The following is a 16,158-nucleotide window of genomic DNA, read 5'->3' as shown; positions in this document are numbered from 1 at the left end:
AGATAGATAGATAGATAGATAGATAAATAGATAGATAGATAATAGAGATAGATAATAGAGATAGATAGATGATAGATAGATAGATCAATTTGCTCCCTAGGAGATGAATTTCCCAGCATAAGCCTCTGTGTTGTCTTGCTACTTCTCCTTCTGTTGTAGTGAATATTCATGAGTTAAGCAGGAGATCAGGTTTCCAATGGCAACAGTAAACAAACTGGAGCGTGTTGCTCTCTTTAATGTTTACTTCAGCTTTAAATAAAGAGTAAAACACAACTCATCATCAGTAACTTAGCAGAAGACTTGGCACAGAGTGCAGGATCTCTAAAGATATGTAGCACTGAGAAATGATATTTTGTTCATACAGTTGTGTTGTTCTATTGTACATTTGGCATAATTCTTAAATCCAACAGTTCAGTATTGCACCATTACTAACAAGCTCACTGTGCCTACCCAGTGTACTTAGTGTGTAAAGATGGGCAGCAGACAAGTGACTATCAGGAGGGCCACATCAGCGGGATACAGATTGCCAAACAAGGGTCCAGCACATCTTGCCTCAGTGTCTTCGTCCTCTCTTGGCAAAACACACCCAGGAGCCAGGCAGGCCCCGGTGCAGAGTGCCCAGGACAAGGCAAAGCAAGCCTGGGAGGATGCCGTGAGAAAGGACTGCGTCTGGAAGGAGTTTGTGGAAGCTGAGAAAAGGGGCAATAAGCGCTGGTGAGTCATTTATTGTGTCATTTTTATGCTGCCTATAGGACAAATCATAAGTTCCTTTTTCCCCTCTGATTTAGCAATATGTTTTAAACATCTGTTGTCTGTTTATGGAAATAATTTGATATTGAATTCTAAAACAATTCTATTAATCTAGGGAATATATTTTTACATTAATTTATTAGATATATTAATAAGAATTGGAGAGATACCTCATGGTTTAGTTAATTTAGGTATATAAATTAACAGGATTTTTTCTCACCAGGAAGTTCTATGAAGTCTTATTACATCATTGACTATATACTAATTCTGGCGCACTAATGTTAGCTTGAGACAAGCAATATCACAACCGTGCATATTATGAGTTGAAAGTAAACAGTTTTGCTCGAGCGCAAACAAAAAGCTCAAAGTATTAGAGCGGCATCAGACCTAGCGCAAAGTATAAAGGTTAAATAAAAATGTTAACAAACACATCACAATAAATTACTACACTCATATATACACCTTTTGATTAAAAAAATGTTTTATAAGGGTTAAAAGAGATATGTATATAACAAGGACTTTTATTGGGAAGGGCCTTAAATGTGTGTATATATGTTTGTGGGTGGGAGTATACTGTATATGTGTAAATATGTATATAAATGCATATATACACATATAAACAAACACATCTATACACATGAATACACACACACACACACACACACACACACACATATATATATATATATATATATATATATATATATATATATATATATATATATATATATATATATATATATATATATATATATATAAAAACACACACATACTTTGGAGCCCTTTTCAATCAAATATCTTTAAACATAAAATATCATTTTTAATCAATTTTAATATTGTTTTTGTGTTTTGAATAGAAATACATAACATTCCAATGTTCTTCACAATGTTCTTTGCATTTATATATATATATATATATATATATATATATATATATATATATATATATATATATATATATATATATATATATATAGCAGGACTGTACAAATGTCTTTAGCACTCTATGGCAGCGGTGTGTAGCAATGTTATATATTATTGCAAACACTGCTGCCTGTGAGGTTTCTTACTTTCACCAGTTGAGAAGGACCCGGTCTCAGCAAACACAGAGGGTGCAGCGCCAAGATCCGTCTGCATAGCAGCTGCAACTGCAGCTCTCTAGAAGCACACAGCTGCGTCCTGCCTAGATTTAAAGGGCCATTCCCTAAATAAAGGAACTCCCACCTGGAGGACTCAAGTGTGGGAGTTAATAATAAAGTTAATAATAAATGGACTTATTGCTCTCTTAACTGGCTCTTGTGTATGTTAACCTTGCTCCTGAGTCCAGCATACTTACCTTGTTACCTGTGTATGCTCACCTTGCTCTTGGCACCAAGCATACTTACCTTGATGCCTGTGTATGCTCACTTTGCTTCTGGGAACAGACCTACTTACCTTGATACCTGTGTATGCTCACCTTGCTCCTGAGGCCAAGCATACTTACCTTGATACCTGTGTATGCTCACCTTGCTCCTGAGGCCAAGCATACTTACCTTGATACCTGTGTATGCTCACCTTGCTCCTGAGACCAAGCACACTTACCTTGATACCTGTGTATGCTCACCTTGCTCCTGAGACCAAACATGCTTACCTTGATACCTGTGTATGCTCATCGTCCTCCTGAGACCAAGCATGCTTACCTTGATACCTGTGTATGCTTATCGTCCTCCTGAGAGCAAGCATACTTACCTTGATACTTGTGTATGCTCACCTTGCTCTAGGGACCAAGCATACTCATCTTGATACCTGTGTATGCTCACCTTGCTCCTGGAACCAGGCATACTTACCTTGATACCTGTGTATGCTCACCTTGCTTCTGAGAACATGCATTCTTACCTTGATACCAAGGTGAACATACACAGGTATCAAGGTGCTGTTACCAAGCATACTTACCTTGATACCTGTGTATGCTCACCTTGCTCCTGAGACCAAGCATGCTTACCTTGATACCTGTGTATGCTCCCCCTGCTCCTGTTACTAAGCATACTTACCTTGATACCTGTGTATGCTCACCTTGCTCGTGAGACCAAGCATACTTACCTTGATACTTGTGTATGCTTATCTTGCTCCTGAAAATAAGCATATTTACCTTGATACCTGTGTATGCTCACCTTGCTCCTGAGAACAAGCATGCTTACATTGATACCTGTGTATGCTCACCTTGCTTCTGAGACCATGCATTCTTACCTTGATACCTGTGTACGCTCACCTTGCTCGTGAGACCAGGCATACTTACCTTGATACTTGTGTATGCTTATCTTGCTCCTGAAAATAAGCATATTTACCTTGTTACCTGTGTATGATCACATTGCTCCTATTTCCAAGCATACTTAACTTGATACCTGTGTATGCTCACCTTGCTCCTGTTACCAAGCATACTTACCTTGATATCTGTAGTTGTTTACCTTGCTCCTGAGACCAAGCATGCTTACCTTGATACCTGTGTATGCTCACCTTGCTCCAGGGACCAAGCATACTCACCTTGATACCTATGGTTGCTCACCTTGCTCCTAAGACCAAACATACTTACCTTGATGCCTGTGTATGCTCACCTTGCTCCTGAGACCATGCATTCTTACCTTGATACCTGTGTATGCTAACCTTTCTGATTCTGTTACCAAGCATACTTACCTTGATACCTGTGGATGCTCAACTTGCTCCAAGGACCAAGCATACTCACCTTGATACCTATGGTTGCTCACCTTGCTCCTAAGACCAAGCATACTCACCTTGATACCTGTGTGTGCTCACCTTGCTCCAGGGACCAGGCATACTTACCTTGATATCTGTGTATGCTAACTTTGCTGATTCTGTTACCAAGCATACTTACCTTGATACCTGTCGATGCTCAACTTGCTCCAAGGACCAAGCATACTCACCTTGATACATGTGTATGCTAACCTTGCTCCTGAGACCAATCATGCTTACCTTGATACCTGTGTATGCTCACCTCCAAGGACCAGGTATACTTACATTGATACCTGTGTATCCTCACCTTGCTCCTGAGACCAAGCATACTCACCTTGATACCTGTGTATGCTCGCTTGGCTCTTGGGACCAGGCATACTTTCCTCGATACCTGTGTATGTTCACCTTGCTTCTGAGAACATGCATTCTTACCTTGATACCTGTGTATGGTCACCTTGCTCCTAAGACAAAGCATGCTTGCCTTGATACCTGTGTATGCTCATCGTCCTCCTGAGATCAAGCATACTTACCTTGATACCTGTGTATGCTCACCTTGTTCTAGAGACCAAGCATACTCACCTTGAAACCTGTGTATGCTCACCTTGCTCCTGGAACCAGGCATACTTACCTTGATACCTGTGTATGTTCACCTTGCTTCTGAGACCATGCATTCTTACCTTGATACCTGCGTATGCTCCTCTTGCTGTTTCTGTTACCAAGCATACTTACCTTGATACCTGTGGATGCTCACCTTGCTCCAGGGACCAAGCATACTCACCTTGATACCTATGGTTGCTCACCTTGCTCCTAAGACCAAGCATACTCACCTTGATACCTGTGTATGCTCACCTTACTCCAAGGACCAGGCACCTTGATACCTGTGTATTGTCACCTTGCTTCTAAACCCATGCATTCTTACCTTGATACCTCTGTATGCTCACCTTGCTCCTGAGACCAAGCATACTTACCTTGATACTTGTGTACACTCACCTTGCTCCTGAGACCAAGCATTCTTAACTTGATACCTGTGTATGCTCACCTTGCTCCAGAGACCGAGCATACTCACCTTGATACCTGTGTATGCTCACCATGCTTCAGGGACCAAGCATACTCACCTTGATACCTGTGTATGCTCACCTTGCTCCTGTTACCAAGCATACTTACCTTGATACTTGTGTATGCTCACCTTGCTCCTGAGACCAAGCATTCTTACCTTGATACCTGTGTATGCTCCCCTTGCACCTTTTACTAAGCATACTTACCTTGATACCTGTGTATGCTCACCTTGCTCGTGAGACCAAGCATACTTACCTTGATACTTGTGTATGCTCACCTTGCTCGTGAGACCAAGCATTCTTACCTTGATACCTGTGTATGCTCCCCTTGTACTTTTACTAAGCATACTTACCTTGATACCTGTGTATGCTCACCTTGCTCGTGAGACCAAGCATACTTACCTTGTTACCTGTGTATGCTCACCTTAATACCTATGGTTGCTCACCTTGATACCTATGGTTGCTCACCTTGCTCCTAAGACCAAACATACATACCTTGATGCCTGTGTATGCTCACCTTGCTCCTGAGACCAAGCATACTTACCTTGATACCTGTGTATGCTCAACTTGCTCCTGAGACCAAGCATGCTTACTTTGATACCTGTGTATACTCACCTTGCTCCTGAGACAAAGCATACTCACCTTGATACCTGTGTATGCTCACCTTACTCCAAGGATCAGGCATACTTACCTTGATACCTGTATATGCTTATTGTCCTCCTGAGAGCAAGCATACTTACCTTGATACATGAGTATGCTCACCTTGCTCTAGGGACCAAGCATACTCACCTTGATACCTGTGTATGCTCACCTTGCTCCTGGAACCAAGAATGCTTACCTTGATACCTGTGTATGCTCACCTTTCTCTAGGGACCAAGCATGCTTACCCTGATACATGTGTATGCTCACCTTGCTCCAGGGACCAAGCATACTCATCTTGATACCTATGTATGCTAACCTTGCTCATGGAACCAGGCATGCTTACCTTGATACCTGTGTATGCTCACCTTGCTCTAGGGACGAAGCATTCTTACCTTGATACCTGTGTATGCTCACCTTGCTCCTATTTCCAAGCATACTTACCTTGATACCTGTGTATGCTCACCTTGCTTCTGAGACCATGCATTCTTACCTTGATACCTGTGTATGCTCCCCTTGCTGCTCCTGAGACCAAGCATGCTTACCTTGATACTTGTGTATGCTCACCTTGCTCCTGAGACCAAGCATTCTTACCTTGATACCTGTGTATGCTCACCTTGCTCCAGAGACCAAGCATACTCACCTTGATACCTGTGTATGCTCACCATGCTTCAGGGACCAAGCATACTCACCTTGCTACCTGTGTATGCTCACCTTGCTCCTGTTACCAAGCATACTTACCTTGATACCTGTAAATGCTCACCTTGCTCCTGAGACCATGCATTCTTACCTTGATACCTGTGTATGCTCCCCTTGCACCTTTTACTAAGCATACTTACCTTGATACATGTGTATGCTCACCTTGCTCGTGAGACCAAGCATACTTACCTTGATACTTATGTATGCTTACCTTGCTCCTGAAAATAAGCATATTTACATTGTTATCTGTGTATGCTCACCTTGCTCCTATTTCCAAGCATACTCACCTTGATACCTGTGTATGCTCACCTTGATACCTATGGTTGCTCACCTTGATACCTATGGTTGCTCACCTTGCTCCTAAGACCAAACATACATACCTTGATGCCTGTGTATGCTCACCTTGCTCCTGAGACCAAGCATGCTTACCTTGATACCTGTGTATACTCACCTTGCTCCTGAGACAAAGCATACTCACCTTGATACCTGTGTATGCTCACCTTACTCCAAGGACCAGGCATACTTACCTTGATATCTGTGTATGCTCATTGTCCTCCTGAGAGCAAGCATACTTACCTTGATACCTGTGTATGCTCACCTTGCTTTAGGGACCAAGCATACTCACCTTGATACCAGTGTATGCTCACCTTGCTCCTGGAACCAAGCATGCTTACCTTGATACCTGTGTATGCTCACCTTTCTTTAGGGACCAAGCATGCTTACCCTGATACATGTGTATGCTCACCTTGCTCCAGGAACCAAGCATTCTTGCCTTGATACCTGTGTATGCTCCCCTTGCACCTTTTACTAAGCATACTTACCTTGATACCTGTGTATGCTCACCTTGCTCGTGAGACCAAGCATACTTACCTTGATACTTGTGTGTGCTTACCTTGCTCCTGAAAATAAGCATATTTACCTTGTTACCTGTGTATGCTCACTTTAATACCTATGGTTGCTCACCTTGATACCTATGGTTGCTCACCTTGCTCCTAAGACCAAACATACATACCTTGATGCCTGTGTATGCTCACCTTGTTCCTGAGACCAAGTATACTTACCTTTATACCTGTGTATGCTCAACTTGCTCCTGAGACCAAGCATGCTTACTTTGATACCTGTGAATACTCACCTTGCTCCTGAGACAAAGCATACTCACCTTGATACCTGTGTATGCTCACCTTACTCCAAAGATCAGGCATACTTACCTTGATACCTGTGTATGCTTATTGTCCTCCTGAGAGCAAGCATACTTACCTTGATACATGTGTATGCTCACCTTGCTCTAGGGACCAAGCGTACTCACCTTGATACCTGTGTATGCTCACCTTGCTCCTGGAACCAAGCATGCTTACCTTGATACCTGTGTATGCTCACCTTTCTCTAGGGACCAAGCATGCTTACCCTGATACATGTGTATGCTCACCTTGCTCCAGGGACCAAGCATACTCATCTTGATACCTATGTATGCTAACCTTGCTCATGGAACCAGGCATACTTACCTTTATACCTGTGTATGCTCACCTTGCTCTAGGGACCAAGCATTCTTACCTTGATACCTGTGTATGCTCACCTTGCTCCAGAGACCGAGCATACTCACCTTGATACCTGTGTATGCTCACCATGCTCTAGGGACCAAGGATTCTTACCTTGATACCTGTGTATGCTCACCTTGCTCCAGAGACCGAGCATACTTACCTTGATACATGTGTATGCTCACCTTGCTCTAGGGACCAAGCGTACTCACCTTGATACCTGTGTATGCTCACCTTGCTCCTGGAACCAAGCATGCTTATCTTGATACCTGTGTATGCTCACCTTTCTCTAGGGACCAAGCATGCTTACCCTGATACATGTGTATGCTCACCTTGCTCCAGGGACCAAGCATACTCATCTTGATACCTATGTATGCTAACCTTGCTCATGGAACCAGGAATACTTACCTTGATACCTGTGTATTCTCACCTTGCTCTAGGGACCAAGCATTCTTACCTTGATACCTGTGTATGCTCACCTTGCTCCAGAGACCGAGCATACTCACCTTGATACCTGTGTATGCTCACCTTGCTCCAGAGACCGAGCATACTCACCTTGATACCTGTGTATTCTCACCATGCTTCAGGGACCAAGCATACTCACCTTGATACCTGTGTATGCTCACCTTGCTCCTGTTACCAAGCATACTCACCTTGATACCTGTGTATGCTCACCTTGCTCCTGAGACCAAGCATTCATACCTTGATACCTGTGTATGCTCCCCTTGCAACTTTTACTAAGCATACTTACCTTGATACCTGTGTATGCTCACCTTGCTCGTGAGACCAAGCATACTTACCTTGATACTTGTGTATGCTTACCTTGCTCCTGAAAATAAGCATATTTACCTTGTTACCTGTGTATGCTCACCTTGCTCCTATTTCCAAGCATACTTACCTTGATACCTGTGTATGCTCACCTTGCTTCTGAGACCATGCATTCTTACCTTGATACCTGTGTATGCTCCCCTTGCTGCTCCTGAGACCAAGCATGCTTACCTTGATACTTGTGTATGCTCACCTTGCTCCTGAGACCAAGCATTCTTACCTTGATACCTGTGTATGCTCACCTTGCTCCAGAGACCAAGCATACTCACCTTGATACCTGTGTATGCTCACCATGCTTCAGGGACCAAGCATACTCACCTTGCTACCTGTGTATGTTCACCTTGCTCCTGTTACCAAGCATAATTACCTTGATACCTGTGAATGCTCACCTTGCTCCTGAGACCAAGCATTCTTACCTTGATACCTGTGTATGCTCCCCTTGCACCTTTTACTAAGCATACTTACCTTGATACATGTGTATGCTCACCTTGCTCGTGAGACCAAGCATACTTACCTTGATACTTATGTATGCTTACCTTGCTCCTGAAAATAAGCATATTTACCTTGTTACCTGTGTATGCTCACCTTGCTCCTATTTCCAAGCATACTCACCTTGATACCTGTGTATGCTCACCTTGATACCTATGGTTGCTCACCTTGATACCTATGGTTGCTCACCTTGCTGCTAAGACCAAACATACATACCTTGATGCCTGTGTATGCTCACCTTGCTCCTGAGACCAAGCATGCTTACCCTGATACCTGTGTATACTCACCTTGCTCCTGCGACAAAGCATACTCACCTTGATACCTGTGTATGCTCACCTTACTCCAAGGACCAGGCATACTTACCTTGATACCTGTGTATGCTAATTGTCCTCCTGAGAGCAAGCATACTTACCTTGATACCTGTGTATGCTTACCTTGCTCTAGGGACGAAGCATTCTTACCTTGATACCTGTGTATGCTCACCTTGCTCCTATTTCCAAGCATACTTACCTTGATACCTGTGTATGCTCACCTTGCTTCTGAGACCATGCATTCTTACCTTGATACCTGTGTATGCTCCCCTTGCTGCTCCTGAGACCAAGCATGCTTACCTTGATACTTGTGTATGCTCACCTTGCTCCTGAGACCAAGCATTCTTACCTTGATACCTGTGTATGCTCACCTTGCTCCAGAGACCAAGCATACTCACCTTGATACCTGTGTATGCTCACCATGCTTCAGGGACCAAGCATACTCACCTTGCTACCTGTGTATGCTCACCTTGCTCCTGTTACCAAGCATACTTACCTTGATACCTGTAAATGCTCACCTTGCTCCTGAGACCATGCATTCTTACCTTGATACCTTTGTATGCTCCCCTTGCACCTTTTACTAAGCATACTTACCTTGATACATGTGTATGCTCACCTTGCTCGTGAGACCAAGCATACTTACCTTGATACTTATGTATGCTTACCTTGCTCCTGAAAATAAGCATATTTACATTGTTATCTGTGTATGCTCACCTTGCTCCTATTTCCAAGCATACTCACCTTGATACCTGTGTATGCTCACCTTGATACCTATGGTTGCTCACCTTGATACCTATGGTTGCTCACCTTGCTCCTAAGACCAAACATACATACCTTGATGCCTGTGTATGCTCACCTTGCTCCTGAGACCAAGCATGCTTACCTTGATAACTGTGTATACTCACCTTGCTCCTGAGACAAAGCATACTCACCTTGATACCTGTGTATGCTCACCTTACTCCAAGGACCAGGCATACTTACCTTGATATCTGTGTATGCTCATTGTCCTCCTGAGAGCAAGCATACTTACCTTGATACCTGTGTATGCTCACCTTGCTTTAGGGACCAAGCATACTCACCTTGATACCAGTGTATGCTCACCTTGCTCCTGGAACCAAGCATGCTTACCTTGATACCTGTGTATGCTCACCTTTCTTTAGGGACCAAGCATGCTTACCCTGATACATGTGTATGCTCACCTTGCTCCAGGAACCAAGCATTCTTGCCTTGATACCTGTGTATGCTCCCCTTGCACCTTTTACTAAGCATACTTACCTTGATACCTGTGTATGCTCACCTTGCTCGTGAGACCAAGCATACTTACCTTGATACTTGTGTGTGCTTACCTTGCTCCTGAAAATAAGCATATTTACCTTGTTACCTGTGTATGCTCACTTTAATACCTATGGTTGCTCACCTTGATACCTATGGTTGCTCACCTTGCTCCTAAGACCAAACATACATACCTTGATGCCTGTGTATGCTCACCTTGTTCCTGAGACCAAGTATACTTACCTTTATACCTGTGTATGCTCAACTTGCTCCTGAGACCAAGCATGCTTACTTTGATACCTGTGAATACTCACCTTGCTCCTGAGACAAAGCATACTCACCTTGATACCTGTGTATGCTCACCTTACTCCAAAGATCAGGCATACTTACCTTGATACCTGTGTATGCTTATTGTCCTCCTGAGAGCAAGCATACTTACCTTGATACATGTGTATGCTCACCTTGCTCTAGGGACCAAGCGTACTCACCTTGATACCTGTGTATGCTCACCTTGCTCCTGGAACCAAGCATGCTTACCTTGATACCTGTGTATGCTCACCTTTCTCTAGGGACCAAGCATGCTTACCCTGATACATGTGTATGCTCACCTTGCTCCAGGGACCAAGCATACTCATCTTGATACCTATGTATGCTAACCTTGCTCATGGAACCAGGCATACTTACCTTTATACCTGTGTATGCTCACCTTGCTCTAGGGACCAAGCATTCTTACCTTGATACCTGTGTATGCTCACCTTGCTCCAGAGACCGAGCATACTCACCTTGATACCTGTGTATGCTCACCATGCTCTAGGGACCAAGCATTCTTACCTTGATACCTGTGTATGCTCACCTTGCTCTAGAGACCGAGCATACTTACCTTGATACATGTGTATGCTCACCTTGCTCTAGGGACCAAGCGTACTCACCTTGATACCTGTGTATGCTCACCTTGCTCCTGGAACCAAGCATGCTTATCTTGATACCTGTGTATGCTCACCTTTCTCTAGGGACCAAGCATGCTTACCCTGATACATGTGTATGCTCACCTTGCTCCAGGGACCAAGCATACTCATCTTGATACCTATGTATGCTAACCTTGCTCATGGAACCAGGAATACTTACCTTGATACCTGTGTATTCTCACCTTGCTCTAGGGACCAAGCATTCTTACCTTGATACCTGTGTATGCTCACCTTGCTCCAGAGACCGAGCATACTCACCTTGATACCTGTGTATGCTCACCTTGCTCCAGAGACCGAGCATACTCACCTTGATACCTGTGTATGCTCACCATGCTTCAGGGACCAAGCATACTCACCTTGATACCTGTGTATGCTCACCTTGCTCCTGTTACCAAGCATACTCACCTTGATACCTGTGTATGCTCACCTTGCTCCTGAGACCAAGCATTCATACCTTGATACCTGTGTATGCTCCCCTTGCAACTTTTACTAAGCATACTTACCTTGATACCTGTGTATGCTCACCTTGCTCGTGAGACCAAGCATACTTACCTTGATACTTGTGTATGCTTACCTTGCTCCTGAAAATAAGCATATTTACCTTGTTACCTGTGTATGCTCACCTTGCTCCTATTTCCAAGCATACTTACCTTGATACCTGTGTATGCTCACCTTGCTTCTGAGACCATGCATTCTTACCTTGATACCTGTGTATGCTCCCCTTGCTGCTCCTGAGACCAAGCATGCTTACCTTGATACTTGTGTATGCTCACCTTGCTCCTGAGACCAAGCATTCTTACCTTGATACCTGTGTATGCTCACCTTGCTCCAGAGACCAAGCATACTCACCTTGATACCTGTGTATGCTCACCATGCTTCAGGGACCAAGCATACTCACCTTGCTACCTGTGTATGTTCACCTTGCTCCTGTTACCAAGCATAATTACCTTGATACCTGTGAATGCTCACCTTGCTCCTGAGACCAAGCATTCTTACCTTGATACCTGTGTATGCTCCCCTTGCACCTTTTACTAAGCATACTTACCTTGATACATGTGTATGCTCACCTTGCTCGTGAGACCAAGCATACTTACCTTGATACTTATGTATGCTTACCTTGCTCCTGAAAATAAGCATATTTACCTTGTTACCTGTGTATGCTCACCTTGCTCCTATTTCCAAGCATACTCACCTTGATACCTGTGTATGCTCACCTTGATACCTATGGTTGCTCACCTTGATACCTATGGTTGCTCACCTTGCTGCTAAGACCAAACATACATACCTTGATGCCTGTGTATGCTCACCTTGCTCCTGAGACCAAGCATGCTTACCCTGATACCTGTGTATACTCACCTTGCTCCTGAGACAAAGCATACTCACCTTGATACCTGTGTATGCTCACCTTACTCCAAGGACCAGGCATACTTACCTTGATACCTGTGTATGCTAATTGTCCTCCTGAGAGCAAGCATACTTACCTTGATACCTGTGTATGCTCACCTTGCTTTAGGGACCAAGCATACTCACCTTGATACCTGTGTATGCTCACCTTGCTCCTGGAACCAAGCATGCTTACCTTGATACCTGTGTATGCTCACCTTTCTCTAGGGACCAAGCATGCTTACCCTGATACATGTGTATGCTCACCTTGCTCCAGGGACCAAGCATTCTTGCCTTGATACCTGTGTATGCTCCCCTTGCACCTTTTACTAAGCATACTTACCTTGATACCTGTGTATGCTCACCTTGCTCGTGAGACCAAGCATACTTACCTTGATACTTGTGTGTGCTTACCTTGCTCCTGGAACCAAGCATGCTTACCTTGATACCTGTGTATGCTCACCTTTCTCTAGGGACCAAGCATGCTTACCCTGATACATGTGTATGCTCACCTTGCTCCTGTTACCAAGCATACTTACCTTGATACCTGTGTATGCTCACCTTGCTCCTGAGACCAAGCATTCTTACCTTGATACCTGTGTATGCTCCCCTTGCACATTTTACTAAGCATACTTACCTTGATACCTATGTATGGTCACCTTGCTGTTTCTGTTACCAAGCATACTTACCTTGATACCCGTGTATGCTCACCTTGCTTTAGGGACCAAGCATACTCACCTTGATACCTGTGTATGCTCACCTTGCTCCTGGAACCAAGCATGCTTACCTTGATACCTGTGTATGCTCACCTTTCTCTAGGGACCAAGCATGCTTACCCTGATACATGTGTATGCTCACCTTGCTCCAGGGACCAAGCATACTCACCTTGATACCTATGTATGCTCACCTTGCTCATGGAACCAGGCATATTTACCTTGATACCTGTGTATGCTCACCTTGCTCTAGGGACCAAGCATGCTTACCCTGATACATGTGTATGCTCACCTTGCTCCAGGGACCAAGCATACTCACCTTTATACCTATGTATGCTCACCTGGCTCATGGAACCATGCATTCTTACCTTGATACCTATGTATGCTCCCCTTGCTGTTTCTGTTACCAAGCATACTTACCTTGATACCTGTGTATGCTCACCTTGATCCAGGGACCAAGCATACTCACCTTGATACCTATGGTTGCTCACCTTGCTCCTAAGACCAAGCATACTTACCTTGATACCTGTGTATGCTCACCTTGCTTCTGAGACCATGCATTCTTACCTTGATACCTATGTATGGTCACCTTGCTGTTTCTGTTACCAAGCATACTTACCTTGATACCCGTGTATGCTCACCTTGCTTTAGGGACCAAGCATACTCACCTTGATACCTGTGTATGCTCACCTTGCTCCTGGAACCAAGCATGTTTACCTTGATACCTGTGTATGCTCACCTTTCTCTAGGGACCAAGCATGCTTACCCTGATACATGTGTATGCTCACCTTGCTCCAGGAACCAAGCATTCTTGCCTTGATACCTGTGTATGCTCCCCTTGCACCTTTTACTAAGCATACTTACCTTGATACCTGTGTATGCTCACCTTGCTCGTGAGACCAAGCATACTTACCTTGATACTTGTGTGTGCTTACCTTGCTCCTGAAAATAAGCATATTTACCTTGTTACCTGTGTATGCTCACTTTAATACCTATGGTTGCTCACCTTGATACCTATGGTTGCTCACCTTGCTCCTAAGACCAAACATACATACCTTGATGCCTGTGTATGCTCACCTTGCTCCTGAGACCAAGTATACTTACCTTGATACCTGTGTATGCTCAACTTGCTCCTGAGACCAAGCATGCTTACTTTGATACCTGTGTATACTCACCTTGCTCCTGAGACAAAGCATACTCACCTTGATACCTGTGTATGCTCACCTTACTCCAAAGATCAGGCATACTTACCTTGATACCTGTGTATGCTTATTGTCCTCCTGAGAGCAAGCATACTTACCTTGATACATGTGTATGCTCACCTTGCTCTAGGGACCAAGCGTACTCACCTTGATACCTGTGTATGCTCACCTTGCTCCTGGAACCAAGCATGCTTACCTTGATACCTGTGTATGCTCACCTTTCTCTAGGGACCAAGCATGCTTACCCTGATACATGTGTATGATCACCTTGCTCCAGGGACCAAGCATACTCATCTTGATACCTATGTATGCTAACCTTGCTCATGGAACCAGGCATACTTACCTTGATACCTGTGTATGCTCACCTTGCTCTAGGGACCAAGCATTCTTACCTTGATACCTGTGTATGCTCACCTTGCTCCAGAGACCGAGCATACTCACCTTGATACCTGTGTATGCTCACCTTGCTCCAGAGACCGAGCATACTCACCTTGATACCTGTGTATGCTCACCATGCTTCAGGGACCAAGCATACTCACCTTGATACCTGTGTATGCTCACCTTGCTCCTGTTACCAAGCATACTTACCTTGATACCTGTGTATGCTCACCTTGCTCCTGAGACCAAGCATTCTTACCTTGATACCTGTGTATGCTCCCCTTGCAACTTTTACTAAGCATACTTACCTTGATACTTGTGTATGCTTACCTTGCTCCTGAAAATAAGCATATTTACCTTGTTACCTGTGTATGCTCACCTTGCTCCTATTTCCAAGCATACTTACCTTGATACCTGTGTATGCTCACCTTGCTTCTGAGACCATGCATTCTTACCTTGATACCTGTGTATGCTCCCCTTGCTGCTCCTGAGACCAAGCATGCTTACCTTGATACTTGTGTATGCTCACCTTGCTCCTGAGACCAAGCATTCTTACCTTGATACCTGTGTATGCTCACCTTGCTCCAGAGACCAAGCATACTCAACTTGATACCTGTGTATGCTCACCATGCTTCAGGGACCAAGCATACTCACCTTGCTACCTGTGTATGTTCACCTTGCTCCTGTTACCAAGCATAATTACCTTGATACCTGTGAATGCTCACCTTGCTCCTGAGACCAAGCATTCTTACCTTGATACCTGTGTATGCTCCCCTTGCACCTTTTACTAAGCATACTTACCTTGATACATGTGTATGCTCACCTTGCTCGTGAGACCAAGCATACTTACCTTGATACTTATGTATGCTTACCTTGCTCCTGAAAATAAGCATATTTACCTTGTTACCTGTGTATGCTCACCTTGCTCCTATTTCCAAGCATACTCACCTTGATACCTGTGTATGCTCACCTTGATACCTATGGTTGCTCACCTTGATACCTATGGTTGCTCACCTTGCTCCTAAGACCAAACATACATACCTTGATGCCTGTGTATGCTCACCTTGCTCCTGAGACCAAGCATGCTTACCTTGATACCTGTGTATACTCACCTTGCTCCTGAGACAAAGCATACTCACCTTGATACCTGTGTATGCTCACCTTACTCCAAGGACCAGGCATACTTACCTTGATACCTGTGTATGCTCATTG

At 44.0% G+C, this 16,158-nt stretch overlaps 1 protein-coding gene across 1 annotated transcript in view; it reads left to right on the top strand.

The window, feature by feature from the left end:
• Positions 1–472: 472 nt before the first annotated feature.
• Positions 473–16,158, top strand: part of C4H2orf50 (chromosome 4 C2orf50 homolog) — a 60,433-nt gene continuing 44,747 nt past the window's right edge. Inside the window, exon 1 of the mRNA XM_053708941.1 lies at positions 473–714. Coding sequence (XP_053564916.1) covers positions 473–714 — 242 coding nt within the window. The remainder of the gene's footprint in view (positions 715–16,158) is intronic.

The sequence above is a fragment of the Bombina bombina genome, chromosome 4 (genome assembly GCF_027579735.1).
Source record: "Bombina bombina isolate aBomBom1 chromosome 4, aBomBom1.pri, whole genome shotgun sequence".
NCBI lineage: Eukaryota > Metazoa > Chordata > Amphibia > Anura > Bombinatoridae > Bombina > Bombina bombina.
This window is presented reverse-complemented; position numbering and strand designations above follow the sequence as displayed.